The 20,460-nt window shown below is 28.5% G+C and overlaps 2 protein-coding genes across 2 annotated transcripts; both read right to left on the reverse strand.

The window, feature by feature from the left end:
* Positions 1-1,336: 1,336 nt before the first annotated feature.
* LOC113371250 lies at positions 1,337-3,561 on the reverse strand. The gene is made up of 2 exons (XM_026611884.1): positions 2,776-3,561; positions 1,337-1,805 (listed from the first exon to the last, which is right to left on the reverse strand). The coding sequence occupies exons 1-2, from the start codon at positions 3,559-3,561 to the stop codon at positions 1,359-1,361; spliced, it is 1,233 nt and encodes a 410-aa protein (XP_026467669.1). The 3' UTR covers positions 1,337-1,358.
* Positions 3,562-12,567: 9,006 nt separating this feature from the next.
* LOC113370633 lies at positions 12,568-15,307 on the reverse strand. The gene is made up of 4 exons (XM_026611325.1): positions 15,173-15,307; positions 14,528-14,736; positions 14,263-14,458; positions 12,568-13,156 (listed from the first exon to the last, which is right to left on the reverse strand). The coding sequence occupies exons 1-4, from the start codon at positions 15,213-15,215 to the stop codon at positions 12,909-12,911; spliced, it is 696 nt and encodes a 231-aa protein (XP_026467110.1). The 5' UTR covers positions 15,216-15,307; the 3' UTR covers positions 12,568-12,908.
* Between the last annotated feature and the right edge of the window lie 5,153 nt (positions 15,308-20,460).

A 20,460-nucleotide genomic window follows, 5' to 3' on the forward strand; every position in this document is an offset into this window, starting at 1 on the left:
ATGCTCCGATCTCTCAAAAACTCGTTTTCTATTTTCTGCATCCTTTGCTTCGTATCTCCGAAACGGCTGAACCTACCTTTGCAAAACTTAATCAGCACATCTCCCTACCAATAGAAATCGAATGTTTTTTTAAACATTCAAATCGGTTGATCCGTGCGCCCAAAAACGAAAAATTGTATCCATACATACACACACACACATCCATTTTTTCTTAGATATGCCAAAATGTTCAGAAACCTTCAAATCGTGAAAAAATGTAAAAATTTTCAATTTCGATTTTTGGACGATTACAATAACTTACCCTACGGGAAGTTCATAAAGAATCTGCAACTATATATATATAGTTGCAGATTCTTTCCTATTTATTATTTCTTTTCGTTCACATATATGTGAACAAAACCAATATTGTGATATAAAAATTGTGTCGGGTTCATAAACTTGCAAATGTTAATAAAAATCCAGGACGATAATTTCTTGATACGATTTCGTTGATATCTTTGGATCATTATGCCTTATCAAAATACCTTATTGGAAACATGAAACTGTTTGCCTGTGTTTGTATATGTATAGATCTACTTTTAAGGAAAAGAGAACTGATTTGGTTGCTTTTTGTGAGAGATTGGTCAACTTGTTTCGGAGTCATCGAGGAAAGCCATTAAAATCGTCACTTTGGAGGCAAAAAATGAGTAGTTGGCAATTGACATGTTCAATATAGAACTATTTCATAATTGTTATAAAATTTACATTCACAAATTACTTTTCACTCAAGAATCGTCAAACCGTACTCATTTGATCCTCCTCGTACATCATTTTTGTCCTAAAACCATTAGCAATTAGTGAAATTTGTTGAATTTCAAGTATTTGATGTTGCAAACTTATCGGATATTATTATTATAAAATTTTCAAAATATTATGGATAATAATATATTATTATAAAATTTTCAAAATAAACATTGTCTTTGCCCTTTGATTGAATTAATTAGGGTTATTAATTGCAAAAAATAGTCAGTTAGAGGTCAAAAATGACTATATAATGAAAGAATGGCAAATTATTTAATATATAAATTTTATTAATAAGTATACCATTTTTGTCCACAACATAAAAAAATGCAATTGAATTGAAATTGACACAGTTGCAATTATATTCATGATATAAACAATAATTATTTTTTAAAATTCATGAAATAATTTCAATCCCTTCAAAAAAAATCTTAAAAAAAAGTTTAGGCTTCGTATTTGGTCTAATGGAAATAATTGATCATAATTCCATTGACATTAAACTGAATAAGAAAATAAATATAAAATAATATTTTGATGTTGATTCATAACTTCTCTATTAATTAAATAACTAAACATATTTATATAAAATTTCTATCAGATGCATGCTTCACAATATTCCTGATTCTTCTGGCATATTCATTTTTAGTACCAGGATCAATAAATTGGAATTGCTCTTCTAATGACTCTCTGCTATTCGACAAGGCCAATTTTTGCATATCTGGTGCTTCGTCCGGTTTAGAGAGAACAAATTTAAAAACATGGCAACAACTTATGAGACCATATTTAAAATATCTTTCGAGATCTTTTTGAAATTGCTTCCGAGGATAAATCTCATTTGGATCACTTCCTAGTAATTTAATTGTATTATGCAAATGTTCTATATATTCTTCGATAAGATTGTCAAAATGTTGAAAAAGTAGTTCTTGTTCAGCACTAGTATAAAAGAAGAACGAGAGATCTGTTACTGGTGAAGAATAACGAGAAAATTGCCAATCGAGTATGCATACTCCAACTGGGATCTGATCCTGTAATGATAATATTTTGAATTAATACCAAGTTAAACATAATATTCATCCAATTTTAATTTTTGAAAAAAGAGTAGTATTATAGGGACTTAATTTTTTGATTAAATAATAATTATTATCCAATTTTCGGCAGTGTACTAAATATATATACCTAAGACATTTTTCGTGACAAATTTAGATTCTTAATAGAAACGAATATTTTAGAAATGTTTATATAATTATGTAAATGTATTTTTTTATTTATGCATATTTAAAATGTGGTGTTGTTTGATGGTTCATGTATATCACTGAATATTTTCATTATTATAAGCAATTTTCTATGATATTATTACTAACTTACCGAAGGAAAAGTTTATGTTTTCATCAAAAAATCCAATTTGCTAATTTTATGTTTTTTGACGTTTCAAGCCATTCTGAATCGAATGAGACCAAACTTGTAAAAAGTATGTGTGTGTGTGTGAACAGATTTTTTGCCGTAAATAGACGTATTCTCAAAAACGGCTGGACCGATTTCAAAAATTTTGAAAGCCATTCGATGTATCTCGATGAAGACTAGCGTTTCTCAGTGTGCGGCGATCGGCCAAGCCGTTTCTTTATAAATAGCAGAAAAGTGAAAAAAAATTGTCCACGTTTTAGCCCGCAATTCTGAATCGATTTTGAAAATTCAAAAACTGTTCGAAAGATATTGGTTGGGAATCGTGCTGATTAGTTTTTGGTAGAGATCGGCCGAGCCGTTTTCTTGTAATAAAGTGTTAAAATTTTCTTTTCTCTACTTTTACTTTTTTCAAACTTGGTCTCATTCGATTCAGAATAGCTTGAAACGTCGAGAAAACATAAAATTAGCGAATTGGATTGTTGGATGAAAACATAAACTTCTCCTTCGGGAAGTTAATAAATATATATATATATATATATATATATATATATATATATATATATATACATTCAAGTAATTTTGAATATTATTTACCTTGTACTTGAACATTACATTATTAATCCAACAATCGCCGTGCGTCAGTACTCTATACTTTTGCGAGCTTTTGGCATAAAAACAATCATTCATAATTTCATAACAATTTTGTCTCAATCTGTTCAATTTTGGTACCAAATTATCATCATAATTTTCAATTACTTTCAAAGCATTTGATAATCCTATATCACAAAGCTCGTAATACTTCTTTTCTCCAAGAGTTTGAGTGAACATTTCTTTAATATGGGTATATTTATTAAATTCTTCGGGCTTTTGATCTCGCATTGCAAAACTCAACGCATGAAATTCTGCTAATGCTTTGAGTACTAAACGCATATGAACATTGTCCAACTTCGAATTTTTGTCGAACATTCTGAAAGAATTAATACATAAATCTTCAAGAATCAAATATTCTTGAAGTTCCTTTGAACTTGCAGCATATCGTAGAGCATATGATTCAAATCGGTTATTTTGTATTCCTTTATTAGTTTGAAATACTTTGAAGTCATCAAGAACGTTGTACATAAATACTTCTCTTTTGAAGGGTTCATATACATTAACATTTTTACGAAAGTTTGCATCACTCGGCATTAGCTTGCAAACTAAATTTAAACTGGTATCAACATTATTTACTTTCCCATTCACTATAATTTTTTTAAGAGATCCCATAAAATTGTCACCAGTTCCTGAAGCTGGCATGATATTTATAGTGTAGTCATGAATGCCAAAGTTTGAATCTAGTATATTTCTTATTGCTTTTTGAACAAATTCTGGTAAATGTTCCATTTCGAGTTCTGTAAACGTATATTAAATAATGAATATGTATTATTGATCGACAAATGAGATATAGCTTACTTACATGAAGTTCTGGTCCTCAGAAATATTCTCATGCAAATTCTGACTTATTCAAAATTTAACAAATATCAGCAGTTGCTGAATTCACGACCTGATTTCACGTTAATTGCACCAATGAATGTTGTCTTGTAAGAATTTTCAAGCGGTGTTCACATGTTTTTGCATAAAGTGTATAAACTTAAAGTATATGTAAACTTAAGATAAGAATTTGTAACTGTAATTAATTTACGGCTATAATTAAGAAGTATTTATTAAAGCATATTGCTTATTGTTTTTGTGATAAGAAAGTTTAAATACGTTTATATTCTAAAGTAATGATTGGTACATTTCATTTTTGCATATGTTTCAACATTATATTATCTAATTATAAATAGTTTTAAATGACTTTTAACAGATGTCAGATAATAAATTTAAGTGCTGCAAATCAAAATATACTTTGATAACAATTTAAGTACTGATAAGAGAAACTCACTAGACAGCGAGAAAAAAAAACACTGAAATACTATTAAAATTTTAATAAAGTATGTTATCAAGCTCACAATAAAAAATCATTTACGTTATTTTCAAATATAATTTTAATACGAGATATTTATAAAGGACACCACTGAATGTTAACAAGAATGGTCAAAATTCAATGCAGAACTCTTGTACTCTATATTGTAATGATCTTTATCTCTTCCCCACCACCAGTCACTGTTTACTATTTACTAGAGCTGTCCATAGTTGTCGATATCCGCATAGACCTGCAAAATCGTTAGTTGTGGAATGTTGCAAGTTTATATTTCGAATGCTTTCACATGAACGTCTATTATGGTAATAAATACTAACATTCATTGAAATTGCAAAACAATCTGTGTTATTATATTATAGAGAAATTTCGGATTTTTAATATGTGCAAATATAATTTTGATCTGTATAATTTGTAAATTAACTAGTTGTAAGTGGCATTTAGCCTTAAGGCAAGTTGCATAAAATTCCCGAAATGGGTAGTTATTGACTTAGCCGAAATTAAGATTTAGATATTTAAATAAAATTTTCAATTGTTTATTTAGAAAATAAAGTTTTCTCTTACAATTAATTCTAAACATTGCTATTTCCAATTGATATATCTCAAACATATTTAAATTGTCTGTAATTATATTAGTTATAGTGCACAGACACGTGTATATTTGTATGTTCTGAAATTGTAACTTATTATTCCAAATTTTAATTAATTTGTATAATTAATTTTGCATGCGGTAAGTTATAGTAATCGTCCAAAAATCAAAAAAGAAATTTTTTTGCTTATCTTTACGTTTCAGAGGTTTCTGATCATTTTGAATAGAAAAAATGGATGTGTATATATGTGTGTGTGTGTAAATGTGCGTGTGTATGTTTTTTCTGTATAGCGAAGTAAATACATTTATGCATCTAAGACTGGTGTTTCGTCTGGGTATGTAGGACTCAATACCTGGGTATAATACCGACTAAAAACCTCCGCTTTGACTTTGCCTCTGGTCCCCACGGAAACCGCCGTTAAGCATTACTTCGTAGGGGAGAATCTAGGATGTTATCATTCTTGCACTGATTTTATACTTATATCTTAAATGAGTGAAGTACCATTCGTTCGTTCCTTTTCCATAGATCGCAGGTCAATTAGCACATCTCTTGCAGTTCTGGCTATGGCATTCCAAGCACTTCTACAACAGTATCTGGAGTAATACTTTGCCACAGTATCTCTTCTACGTAGCGTAAAGCACTAAATCGCGGGCCCACAAAAAGCACGTGCTCAAACAATATGGGCAATCCGGCAAACTATCGTGCTTGAAGCGGTATAGGTAGGATCGAAAACAGCCCAGACAGCATTTGTGTAGTGTAATAATTTACTTTCCCATGCTTGCGATTTAGCCAGACTTTGAGGTTTATCTGCCCTTCACTGCGTCATCCCACAGTTGCTGCCATCGTTCAATGCTGTTCTGATGTTCTTCTATTCTCAACTTTTAGGACTCCGTTGTTGATGTCTTCTTTGGTAAATTTCCGTGGCAACAAAGTAGTTACTATTCTATTCAATAGTAGTGGGCTAGTTGCTGAATGCATTGGCTGGCTTTTGTAGGCGAGACAATACAATTTTATAAAGTCTTCCCATGGGTTTTCTTCGACTTCATCCAGAATTTCTTTCCAGCACCTAACTTTACTATCTTTGATGGCATTATTTAGTAGCCGACGTGCCCGTTTGTATTCCACTTTCAGTTGTGTAGAATTTGTGAGAATAACCTCGCTAAAATACCCTTCTTTTCTTATGACACTCTTTACGAAGAGAGCTGGTTTCTTCATTTCGCCAGTGCACAGATTGTATTTGATTTATGTCATGCTTACAAATCATACTGACATCATAGGCTTCTGTTACTCTCTGCATCAGCTATTTAGTATGTTCCTCAGCGTACTCTGAAGTAATAGGTTTGCAATTTAAGGCTACTCTCATGGCTTATTCATGAAAAGATTTTATTATTCATCCAATGGCTTGAGATAACTTCACATGCCTTCTAATGTTTCTATTCGTTGAAATTTCTCAAATGATTGAATTGTGGTCATTAGCAGTGCAGATATCTAATACTTTCCAATTGCAATTTTCTCTGACTATGCTATTGATAACAAAAGTAAGGTCTATTATTGAACTTGCATTTCCCTTGACAAAGATTAGCTTATCACCGCTATTTAGTAAAACAACATCAAGTGCATTGAAGGCCTCTAAAAGTGCTTTACCTCTTGCATTAGTCTTCCTACTACCCCAGTCTACCGCCCATGCGTAGAAGTCACCGGCTATCGCTACGGGGTGGTGTCGTTTTGCATCCTCTACTAGACGATCTATAAGAAATCAACAAAATCTGGCATAGTAAGACTAGGTGGAACGTAACAGCTGTATAAATGTATGCCATCTAACGATGCTGCTACAAATCCAGCGTTGCTATTCTTAACGAAGTTCTGGAAACAAAATTTGCCACAGGACCAAATGACAGCTTTGGTGGTGTCTGTCCGTTTCCCAAGGTCGGACATGTTTTCGGGATCACGGATCAACCGATTTGAATGTTTCAAAAAGTATTCGATTCTTATTGGCAGGAAAACGTGCTGATTAGTTTGTGGCAAAGACAATTCTAGATGTTCCAAAGATACGGGGGAAAAACTGCAGAAATAGTTTTTGGTTCGGTTGTTTGGAAAACATTTGTTACCTAAAAATAATGCTCGATTCTCTATTAAATTTCAATCAACAGATGGAACACGTTAGTGCTCATGCGTCAGAAGATAGAATGAACTTGTGTACTTGAACCTATTATTGAAGGCCGAAAACAAAGCGGAATTACTATAATCAGGTGCTGATATATGGTTTTTCCATATGGGTTGATGCTCTCAAGACTCAAAAATCACAGAGAATGGCAATCTTGCGTATTTCGCGTGATATCGGAGAATGTAGTTTGCGTCATTTCAGGAACTTTGCCTCTCATAGTCTAGCAGAGTAAAGGCAGACAATTTATCAACGAAGAAATTAAAAACTGAGTCCTGAAAATTTGAGAATAGGAGAACGGCAGAACAGCAGAACAGCATTGACCAATGGCAGCAACAGTGGGATGTCTCAGTGAAGGGCAGGTGGATGCATTGTCACATTTCTAATATCAAAGTCTGGCTAAATCGCAAGCATAGAGGAGTTAATTATTAGATCATACAAATGCTAACTCGGCGCGGCTGTTTTCTAGCCTACCTGCAACACTTCAAGCACGATAGCTCGCCGAATTGCCCATATTGTTTAGGCGAAATCGAAGATGCTGAACAGGAGGCATTAAATCAAGCTAAGACTTTGCATAATTCAGCCAGCATGAAGTTGCCGGCGAAGACTGATATCAAGCTGTCAAGCATTTCAGATGTCAAGAGCGCGTCGGCCATTTTGTTCATTTTTATATCAGGGTTGGTTCGGCGTATTGTTTTTTATTAAGTAGGCTTGTTTCATATTTAATATTTTTTAGCTTTTCGTTATGATTCATTCTTTTTGTGTTTATTTTTTTATGTCCGTTCAAGTTTATTCGCTTTGGCTTTTTGATTACGCGCCTATTTAGTTCTTATTTTAATTTTTACATTTTAGGGTTATGTTTTAGGATTCTTTTCATTCAAAGATCATTTTAGTCTAGCTTAGATTTTATACAATGTTTTAGTTATAATTTTGTTTTAAAAAATATTTAGGCTTACGTTTTACGCATAGGGTTACATTTTATTCATTATTTTTGTTAGGGTTACGTTGTATACATGATTAGGTTTGGTTTCGATCTTAACCTTAATTCAGTGGAAGCTAACTAAAACTCAACAAACAACAAATAGAAGGTTCAGTAAATGAAATAAAATTGAAACACTTCTGATGTTATAATACTAAACCAAAATACTTCATACTGTCTTGGAATTGACAGATATATTTCGTTTTTACTGCAATATTTGCTATGAGGGAACAAGATATATTGTATTTTAACGTAATATATTGTCTAAGATAAAGGCTATCATCTTGGTATTAGACAATATAATAATAATAATACTTGTTTGGCTGTGATAATAATGATTTTGACAGGTTTTAGCTGTCAAAGTTATGAACAATGAATCCAATACATTTCAAATTGACGTCTAACTTCTATTTCGTCGCCAACTTCATGCTGGCTGAAATATGCAAATGTCAAAATTCTTAGCCTGATTTAAGGTGGTGTGATGCTGAACACGTATTCTTCGTGTACCCGCTATTTAATGCAATACTGGGCGGTGTAGAAGAGATATTAAGCCAAAGAAATTACTCCAGATAGTAAAAGTGTTGCTATCAACTGAGGTTTAGACACATTTGCTACCGAAGTGCTGAGAGACCTGCGATAAAACTAATCAGCATATCTCCCTATCAATAGAAATCGAATGTTACTTGAACCATTCAAATCGGTTGATCTGTACGCCCAAAAACGTGCACGAAAAAATGCGAACACAAAACACACATATGCATACACACATATACACACCCATTTTTCTGAGTTATGCGAAAATATTCAGAAACCTTCAAAACGTGAAGAAATGCAAAAATTTTCAATTTCTTACCCTACAAGAAGTATAAACTCTATAAAAATACTATATAAAAAATGCTATATAAAAACACTATATAAAAAATATAGAATTTAAAAAATAACAATAATATTTTTGAAACTAAATACATAGACTTTTCCATTAAATTAATTTAAATATATAAATGATTTAAATAATTTTAAATCAATTAAACATAACACCTGTTTTCTTTCTACACAGATTAAGCAGCATGAAAAAGTTTTTGAGGATGCACAGTTAGTCATCTTGGACAGTAACATTCCTTTAAGCACAATGGAGTATGTGATCAAAACAGCTCATAGATTTGGAAAACCAGGTATGTCAAACCAGTGAATATTTTTTATATTATTTTCAATGCACATAAAGCTCAAGGCAAAATTTGTCTTCGGCAAATGCAAGTAATTCACATTTTCTAACTTCCGAATTAATTCACTTTTTTAAACTACCGAAATAAAAGTTTTTCGCTAGATATCCGTTTTACTAATTTTATGTTCACCCGATATTCAAGTTATTCTGAATCGTTTAACACAAAAATTCTAAAAAGTATGAGAGTGTAAGCCATTCTATGTATTAAGTCAATAAGAAATTTTTTATCATTAGCAGAAAAGTGAATAATTTTTCACCACGTTTTAGCCAACAATCCTGGATCGATTTAGAAAAGAGAAATATTGGTTACACAGTAGTTAAATTCGAAGTCAAAAATTCAATACAGAAATATTGGTTATATATAATTAGTTTTTGGAAAAGATCGTCCAAGCCGTTTTTTGTATTTTTTTAGGGTTTTGATGAGGATAGATTTTGTAGTCTGAATTTACCTACTAAAATATTAAAAACCCACGATAAGCGGTTGATTTATAAAAAATAAACAAAGTGTGATATTACACCGTGCGCTTAAGCACATATTTCGTAGGTATCTAATGATTACAGTTGACGTCCACTTAAATAAAATATATTTATATAGAACATGAGATGGATGAAATGAAAACTGTTAAGCAAATTGATTTAATTTATATAATTACAGACATTATAAATATATTTGGAAAATGTTTAATAGAAATTGTATTGATTATGAAAGCGAAAATCTTATTTCCAAAATATAAACAGTTGAACATGTTACCTAAATACCTGAATCTCAATTCTAATTGATTAAGTTGGTTATATTTACGTATCTGAAAGTTCATGCAGCTTGCCTTAAAGCAAAATACCGCTTTTTGCTTATGACTCAAATGAAACCGTTTCGGTTTGGTATGTTAAGTGGACGATTTGCTTGTACTTTTGTTTTTGATTGGTTGGTTTCCAAATGAAATTGTTAGATATTTTTAGCTCCAAAAATAGGGCTCAAATAAACTGTTTTTCAACCTTTTTTCATCTGGACATTATTGATTTAGTGTTGCCTAACATGCCTTGTCCTTCTTCTTCATGAAATAAGCTTTATATTCTCAAGTTAAATTGTTTAAAGTTTTTTTCTGACAAATATTCAGAGTAATTTACATTACTGTTAAAAATTTCATAATCAAATTGCAATTGATTTACTTTAGTACTAGTTAGTTGGCTTGTATTTGAGAATTTTTTGAGCCAAGAATGGCATTTGGATCCTTTAAAAAATGTTAAAAAGTTAAAGATATAGAACAATATCTGGGCCGGGAGTTCAATTTTGATATATTCTGTTTAATCCACGAACAGTGTATTATATAGGTTTAAAGATGCTTAGCTTAAATACATAAATTTTAATATTCAAAAATAGATTTGTTTCTTTGAAAAATTATAACTTTTAGGGATAATTCACTATCGATTATCCCTGAATTACCTAATATTTAATTACTAATAATAAAGTTAAATAATTATTTTCTTAATATTTGTTATTGGAACACCTCGACCTGCCTATTTAACTTCGCGTAGTTATAAAAATCGAAAAAAAAGAAAATAACTTGTTTTATATATCTTTACGTTTCATAAATTTTCGTTGAAGATTTCGGGAAGACGATTAAATAGGAGACGTGCTAATTAGTTTTTGCAAAGTCAGATGTAACCGTTTCGAAGATACGGGGCTAAAAGTGCCAAAAATGGTAATTCAGTTTTAGAGAGAACGGAGCGTCCGACTTCAATAATTTAAAAAACATTTTACTTGTATTCACAAAATGAAGAACTAGTTAAATTTTTGGAAAGACAGGTCTAGCGATGTTAGAGATCGAGTGATAAAACTAAAAAATTCCATTTTGTGGTCAAAAATGATCATTAGACACATGCACATCAAATTATCAAATATTTTATAGAGATTTTAATAATAAGTATATTTTGTTTACATTTCTATGGGTTTCATACCAATGTTTATCATACTCAGTAAAGTTGACAATGAATTTTATACTCGGTTATCTAATAATAATATATATAAAATAATTGAATTTTATAATATAATGAATAATAATTAAATATATGAACTCGTAAAATTATACTATAGTAATCTCCGCGAGTGTAAAGTTCCTGCATCTTTGTAGTTAAAAATATGCTTTATCAGCAAGGTGGTTCTTGTAACCAGACGTAAGCAATCAAAATTAAAGATTTTTGGTGTGGTTGTCACGTGCACGTGTGAAATCTGATTTTCAATGCGGTCTTCAATGTATTAAAGAACTTGTTGTATTTTATGGATTAGTAAAATATAATTAGTGGAATCATTGAAATTCGTTTTTATTAGTAAATCTATCGTTTTTATTAGTAAAGTGTTTTCTAGGCGCAGGTTCACTTAAATCGTTATTGATTGCAATAAGCAGAAGGTCGATATAAACAAAGTTATCCCAAATGGATTTAATATATAAGTACTATGAAGTTATAAATATATATATATATATATATATATATATATATATATATAAATAATGAAAATAAATGAGTGGGTTATATAACAAAATAGTAGAATGGTATCTAAAACTTTTTTTAACAAGAGAAATTTAGAAAAAACAATTGATTACCTGCATGATTGGTTATGATTATCAAAATAATAGTTGTAAAAGTTTTTGTAATAAGAAGTTACTAAAAATTAACTTAAATCTTAAATGAGTTAACAATGAGGAAAAAGCAATTTATATTAAGTTTATTTGGTTATAACGTATTACATTTATTACAATTAAATTTAATAGATTAAAAATATTTATATAACTAAAATAATACAACAAAATTATTAAACTAAATCAAATTGAGTACAATTTTAAGTATGAAACCAGGTCTCAATAAAATACTTAATAAAAGGACGGAATTGTAGTAATTTATAACTTTTATAAACTTGGAATGGTAAGTTATTGCACATTTCAAATTTGGATCAATCTCAAAATTAGAATGATTTTTAGTCTTTTATTAAATTTAACACATAAATAACAATCTATAAATGATATGAATTAATCATAAAAATAAATATAAATAAAATATTTATATATTTTTGATTAATTTTAATATCAAGAATTATATGATACTATTGATATGGTAAAATCATTCACTTTTAAGATCATTTCATGATAAAATTTAAACATTAAATTTAATGAACACATTCCATAACATTTTGCTAAAATCAAGAGTACTATACATCTATGAAAGTATGTGAAAACCTTTTCATTAGAAAAATATATATCCTTTCCCAAATAAGATTTTAAATATTTTAAGGCAATTTTAGAGCTTAAATTTTTATAATAGAAAAATAAGAGATTATAACCTCAAGATCATTTAGCATGATTCTATATTAATATTCTAATTCATGTTTTCCATACATATGAGACTTTAATATAATGCTAATATCATTAACAAATAATTGAGATTCAAAATTCTAAATTAATGCTGGTTAAATGTTGTGTGAGTTAAAAGAATGGAATTTTTGCTTGACATTGATTGCCAGAGTAAGATTAGTTTGATAAGCTCATTATAAATATTATTTAAGGCATGTCCTTCATCTCTTAGACTGAAAAATACAGTACGTCAAATAATTGGATTATTAATCAATTATCGACTTATTTCTTCTTATGTGAATACACTTTAAAAAATATATAGTTTTACAGGCCACTTTTTAAGCTTTCACATGAAATCAACAAAGATTACATGTGTAAACATTAATCCATTAAGTGAAAATATTATAAGCAAGTCTATACATAAACTAAACGTATTACTACTCTTGTCAATACCTTTTGCTATTAACAGATTATTTAAGAATATTCCCTCTGATCATGTTTGTGTTCATGCATTTGCATAACAAGATTTTTAGCTTCACGTCTCATTTCATAACTCTTCTTAGCCTCAGCATAGAAAAATAAAGCTGCTAATGCATGAATCAGAAATGAAATCACAGCAAATGCATAGGACCATGAAAGAACATTGAAACTGGGATACATCAACCAATCTCTTCGATAACAATTGCCTCCAAAAATAGCAACGGCCAGAAACATCATAAAAGCTAAAATAAATAAATTTATGTTTATTTATATAAAACTTAGCTAATGTAATGTAATAAACTTTATGTATTTTTTTAATATTGATTAATCATAATAATTGTAAAAATTTAATCACACATATGCATAGACATAAACATAAATATATGCATAGACACAGACACAGACATATGCATAGACATAGACATACATAAATCAAAAGTATTATGATTGGAAAGAATATTATTAAATTGGAAATATGAACACACAGTACTCCTTTTTGCACTATTTATTGAATTATTTTAAAGTTCCAAGTGTTTTCAGATTAGGTTTTTCTCATTGTCAATGTAATTTATAATACAGTAGAAACTCGATTAACCGGACTAATAGTGTTGATAGGCTTTCATATAATCGAAAATCTGGATAATAAAATGTATGAAGAATAATTTTATGTGTTTATTAAAAATAACAACCAACCAACCACATAGGTATCAATTATGAAATCAACACTTATGTATGTATATACATATTTTTGTAGATTACATTATATACATAATACTAAACTGGAACATTATAATCATGAAACAAAATAAAACAAATTTACAATATGTATATGATAAATAGCATTTGGCAATCATGAAATAAGTAGGTAATAAGTTCAATTTGGTGTAAAATATTTGGTAATTGTCATTTGAGTTAAGCAAGTTTTCCCAGTCGACTTGTAGGTATGTAAATACATATGAATTATATGGATAATTGCATATCCATATAACTAAGGGTTGAATAAACGAGATTCTACTGTATATATATGTATTAAAATGTAGACATAAATGAATTTAATATCATTTATAAATTACACTGATGATGAGACAAACCTAGTCTCAAAATGTTTGTAACATAAAGATTATTTAATTAATTGTGGAAAAGAGTGCAGTTTATTCATATTTCCAATTCAATATATGTGCTATATATTATTGATATCAATTTTCACTTAAAAATGTAGATCAAAAATATCTTTCCAATTGAAAATAGACCATTTCAGGCACTGGGGTGTGAAATGGTCTTTGAAATTTCAAAACTCTATTACTAAATTTATCTATTTTATAAAAACATTAAATATAAATTCACTCACATGCTGTTGCAGTTCCAAGAAATGATAAACCTGACATGATCCATTCATAACGTAAGACTGTATCTAAGGGCCATCTGATCAGCTGTAATGCGATTAATATTTGGCAACCAAAACTCAACATAAAAGACAGTGTTACAAAAGCTTGAACTGACATCAACCATCCTGGTAATAACCATTCTCTAATAACATAGAATTGCTAAAAAGAATGAATAATTTAGTAAATAAATTTAAATTTTTGTATTATTGCATTATTTTTTGTGATTACCTCGCTGAAAATATAATGGCATCCATCAAAAGTTTTATCAAACTGATAATATGGATAACGAAATTCATTGAAACAATATTCCCATAAGCCCATGCGTTTGAAACTGCTGAATGTTTCCTCGTACGACTCAATCCAATAAGGACTTGCAAAGGCCATAAGGAGGAACATACCAGCTACATATGTTAGTATTCCTCCGATAACAACTGAGTCTAGAGATAGAGTATAATGAGCATATATATATATATATATATATATATATATATATATATATATATATATATATATATATTTGTTTGTGACCCAATTTTTTGATAAACATAATAATTAACCTATTACTATTCAGAAAACTATCTCAAATTTTATTAATACTTTTACATTACTATGAAATTTAATTAACTTTTGTTACATTTATAAATAATAAACTTAAGCCTAAGCTCTTAGAAGACTTTTGCATATAGACACTCATTGCATATAACTCATATGATACAATTTAATTAAAACTAATCAATACACTATAAGAAGTTTCTAAATAAGCAAAAAATATGAATAAGCAAATGAAACAGGATGAATCTCTATACTCTTAATTAAATAAACTGTTTGTTTTTTTTTTTTTCAAAATAAGAATGTAAACAATTCTATACTTACTAGAAGCTTTGGGATATTCATTATTCGTGGCTAAAATACCCATTTTAATTAATATATCTTCGTCCAAAAATTATTCGTAATTCAATTTTATATATCTATAATCATCGTTTTGTTAAATAACGCTGTAGATATAATTTGTTATGTTGTAAACACAATATTCAAAATATTATGTGCATTACTCACGCACGTCAAATTTTATGTAAATATATGACACACCTTTCAACAAGAGGGCTTTTCTCTATGTCAAAACTGTCAAAAGCTTAATTAGATCATAAAAGCACAGAACACGTTTAGAATGTTTTATGATTATATAAAAACCATTTTACAAACTTTTTTATAAACTTTAGGAAATATTTAAATCATATAACATAAACAAATGTTATTATATAGTTGTTTTTTATTATTATCTTCTCTACGTTGGTTATGCATTTTGCCGCGAATTTCAAATCATTCGAATGGGCTGCCACGTGCAACATTATAGATTTTAAGTATAAATAAAGGTTTTATTTAGATTTGTGATGTGGTTGATTGTATGTTTAACTAGAGGGGTGCATGTCATCGTGCCTTAAGGCAAATTGCTGGAACTTTCCGTACCATAACTAAAAATTTTGGTACGGAACCCAAAAAAAATTACACAAAATATGTACACATTATTAAAATCTCTATGAAATATCTGATAATTTGATGTACATATGTCCAATAAACATTTTTAACCGCCAAATGACATTTTTTTAACCTTATTTTTTATTGAAAGTCCATAACCGCTGGACCTGCCGTCTCAAAAATTTAATCAGTTCTTGATCTTGTCAATAAAAGTAAAATGTCCTGTCTTCACCAAAAACTAATCAGTACATCTCCTTATCAATACGAATCTAATGTTTTTTGAATTATACAAATCGATTGATCGGTGTTCCCAAAATCGTCGACGAAAATTGGTATTCGCGCGCACACACACATACACACACATACATCCAATTTCTCTAAGGTATGACAAAATGTTTAAAAACCTTTGAAACGTAAGCCTTTGAAATATATTAAAAACAATATTTTCGATTTTTTTGCGATTACTTTAACTTACTCTAAGGGAAGTTAATTATGATAATAAAGTGAAATGAAAATGTATCTAAGCTAACGAAAGTAGCTTAAAAATATTTATAACAAAGCATACTTTTCTTGCATACCACATGCCTACTTACTTTCATGGAGGGCTACCTAAGTGGATTAGAAATTTAAACAATAATTTTAACCTGGAGAATTTGCCTAACCAATTACTTATTTAGTATGTAAATAACACAAAAAAGCATTCTATTAATTGCAAGATATCGCAGACTAACAAATAAACATTGGTACGGAACTCATAAAATTGTGGACTTCTTTGTGAACAAAATTTGTTCTTCTTATTAAAATCTCTATAAAATATTTAAAAATTTGATGTCTAAAGATCATTTTTGACCGCCAAATAGCATTCTTTTTTATTGGATCTCCGACACCACTAAATCTGCCTTCCCAACAATTTAATCAGTTCTTCGTTTCGTGAATACAAATAAAACGTTTTCTGAATCATTCAAGAATTTGGTACTTTTTGCCACGTATCTCTGAAGCGGCTGAACCCGGCTTTGCAAAAACTAATCATCACGTCTCCTTATCAATAGAAATTGAATGTTTGTTTGAATGATCCAAATCAGTTGATCCGTGTTTCCGAAATCGTCGACGAAAATTTGTATCCGAGCAAACACACACATGCACACACATATATTAAGTTTTTCTAAGGTATGCCGACAAAATTCTGAACAAAATCTTTGAAAAGTAAAAATATGCAAATATGTTCTTTTTCGATTTTTTTGCGATTTCTATAACTTGCCCTACGAGAAGTTAATAAGAAACAATTTATAACATTAATATTTTTATAAGATTGATTGCACAAATGTCCCATTGCACCCATTTAAATCAAGTCTTTTTCCAAAACTACTGAAAAATTAATAATTATGTGAATTAATAATCTTGTTTAATAATTAAACCTATAGTTATAAGTAATGTTTGCTGAAAATATAACATATATGTTCATATTGTTCGGCCGTTTCATTTTCTCAAATGGATATTTATCTCTAACTTTTCAAACTCGTTAGACTAAAAATTGAGATGGGAGCAATCACAAATACTGAATTTTATCTATAATTGATTAATATTTTAATATTTCATATTTTATTTTTATTATATATTTTTACATTAACTATACATATATTGCAAATATATTTTATTTATATTGATAGGTAATAAAAATTATTTTTTATTAAAACAACTTTTCATAAATTTTAAAATAGATGTCATTAGTACAGTAAGGCTTAGATTTTCGTATTATCTTACAAAAGGCAGCATTTAGACCACTAGTTTGGTTGTGATTTATATTATTTAGTTGCTATTTTCAATTTATAGTATAAATTTATACTAACTTAATCTATTTATATAAATACTATTTCAATACCCATATATTTGAAATTTCTTAGATACTTTCATAAACTAAAATAATAAATGTTTATGTACAAAGCTATATAATAATTAGACATCTTAATTATTTATTGAGTTAACTCTTCATATACTTCTTGTCTGATCTTCCAAAAAAAATTATTACTAAATATCAAATGTAATTTTTCATTAAAAATCGAAAACAAGATCTAATACTGTAAAATACCGTTTAATTTTAGTTAGAATTTTCTAAATATATCAAATTTAAAAATATAATTATTTGTAAAATAAATAAGGCAGAGTCAATAAGAATTTACTAACTTTTCAATTCAACTATATTCTAAATATCTTCACCTAAAACTGCTTTTTAATAATAGCTTAGGTTTGGTTCATCATATCTAAAGAAACTTACTTCTAAATAAATTCAATTTTATAATTAAGTTCTTAGAAATAGTATATACTACAATTCATGTTAGTATATAACAATAAATATTCTTAAAATTAATGGACGGAATGTATACATCAAGGCTCATAAACTTATGACCTAACAGCTACTTAACTTAAGCACATACATGTTTAAATATTAGTAATATTGTTTAATATTAACAAATTAATTATAAAATGTACTAATCTATTCAACTCAATTATGTAGTTCAAAATATTTCTAATTTATTAAGTGATTTTTGTTATAATTAAAAAATGCGCCTAATTTTCACCCAAAGTATACTGAAGTAGTAATAGAAGCATTCAAAAATTATTTAAAATATCAACGTTACAAGAAACTTACAATTAGTACTATAATATATTATTATTATTTTAGAAAATAATTGATTAGTTACCAATTAATATAATTTCAAATTTTATTCGAAATATTATTGATTAATATTTTTTTCTAATTTTTTTAATGTACTTTTGGTTAATTAAACAATACTAGTTAATGTATCATCATTATTATATTTTTTATGAAACACATAAACAATATATCACTTATACTTTTAATTGCAATTTTACATCATTTGTTCTTAACACTAATGATACTTGTATTCAAAATGTTATTAAAACTATTTAGATTATTAACATTAATACTTAAATTAAATACTGTGATTGTACGTTATTTAATATTATGAGTTATAGATTTTTTATATAATATGAACACATTCTTTTAACATTTGTTCCGTGTTTTAGACGGATTATTTGTGCGAATTGTTAGGATATTTTTTATAACAATTCTCAACAAATTACTAAATATTTTTATGTAAATAGATAAAAAAAAATATTACGATGGGTTATAATTTAAGTAGATAGAGGTATTAAAGATGTCCTGGTGCCTCCAAAAGGACATATTTTGGGCATGCTATTATAAGAAGATAATGTATTAGGGTAAAGCGGGGTTCAAAGGTCCGCGGATAAAAAGGTGACCCAACATCTTTTCGAAAACATGTTAAGTTTAGAATTTTTTAACGATACTATTTTAAAGTATTAGGCAAAAATTGTGTAATCTGCCATCATTATAATAATTTATACGACGTCGCTATCAGGAGATGAACGGTCATATATCAATATTCATAACAAAAATATTTTGTTAGTAGGGTGGTTGGTTTCGACTTGAGCTCTTTTATTTAGTTTTTGATATTAACTGAAAGCTTGCGTTATTAATACGTTTTATAAAATGTATACTTGTAAAATTTTACATGTGGTTGGAGTAAAAAGAACTAACTAAACCTTCACACTGGCAAAGGTGTAAACGTAAGATAATAGTAAATAAAATATATTATGAAAATAGTTTAAAAAAGCAATTTTACAAGAGATATATCAAATTAATAGTTGTTCCAACTCCTGCTGATGAATACTTCTGACAAAATACCAGATCATAATCGGAATCGTAATTATATACAGTGTGTTATCTTTGCAAAAAATTTAAAATAAGCTATTGTATCTGTTTTCCCAAAGACTGTTCCTTTTTATCCCGACTATGGTGTAACAAGAGATGGATGACAAATTTTAGAAAAATAGCAAAAAAACATATTTCTATAATTAGGAGTTAACTGGGAATTTTTTTGAACATAGGGAATTGTTTGTTCACATAGTATATTTTCTGATATAGTTTGCATTTGGTTTTAGACAGTATAATTACTAAAAATCATTCGATATTTCTGCCCCACCCTACCCCATTTAAATTTGTGAAAGGCCAAGAAGAAGTTGTAAATACATTACTATTGAAATACGATGTGATCGTTGAGATAATTATTTTTATAGTTGTGAAATAGGTAATATTTGAAACAACGTTTTGAAAATAAGTTGTCCTTTTTACAATTCACCTCTTGATTTTTTCAAAGCCATTTTAATTTATTAGTTGTTATTTAACTAAAATTTATAGACTTGTCAAAAACACTCTTATTTAATAATAAGCAGTTTTACACTAATATGTTACATTTCGATTTAATAAATTCTGGAACATTAAACGATTTAGAAAAATGGGTGGTATAACTGTAACACATTTCTCTAAATTTGGTATTTATTCGGAACATTTGTTTCGAGAGCGAAATTAGTGGAAAGTTATTGTATTTAAACGTAATGACCTAATTGTATAGCATGGTTATACCATAAATAATTATTATACGTGATTTTTAGGTTCTATGTAATATAAATTTTTTTCATAGTAAAGTTAAAAATTTAATTCAAGCAATACAGCAATCTTTGCTGTATTTATAGTAGAGTTTTTGAAATATGTTACTTCCACTTCAAATCATATACTGCACCCTATATACACTCCTAATCAAGGCACCACTTAAATGATAATTTATACTAATATCTAATAGTAATAA

Source organism: Ctenocephalides felis, unplaced genomic scaffold, assembly GCF_003426905.1.
Source record: "Ctenocephalides felis isolate EL2017-DRISC unplaced genomic scaffold, ASM342690v1 CF-g0.4_SCAFFOLD_01492, whole genome shotgun sequence".
NCBI classification, from domain to species: Eukaryota; Metazoa; Arthropoda; class Insecta; order Siphonaptera; family Pulicidae; genus Ctenocephalides; species Ctenocephalides felis.

Coding starts and splice junctions, on each gene's coding strand:
- LOC113371250 (XM_026611884.1), bottom strand. CDS start 3,561: ATGGAACATTTACCAGAATTTGTTCAAAAAGCAATAAGAAATATACTA. Junction 1,806..2,775: donor ATGTAATGTTCAAGTACAAG/GTAAATAATATT, acceptor TTATCATTACAG/GATCAGATCCCAGTTGGAGT.
- LOC113370633 (XM_026611325.1), bottom strand. CDS start 15,215: ATGGGTATTTTAGCCACGAATAATGAATATCCCAAAGCTTCTA. Junction 14,737..15,172: donor TGAATATCCCAAAGCTTCTA/GTAAGTATAGAA, acceptor CTCTATCTCTAG/ACTCAGTTGTTATCGGAGGA. Junction 14,459..14,527: donor GCCATTATATTTTCAGCGAG/GTAATCACAAAA, acceptor CATTCTTTTTAG/CAATTCTATGTTATTAGAGA.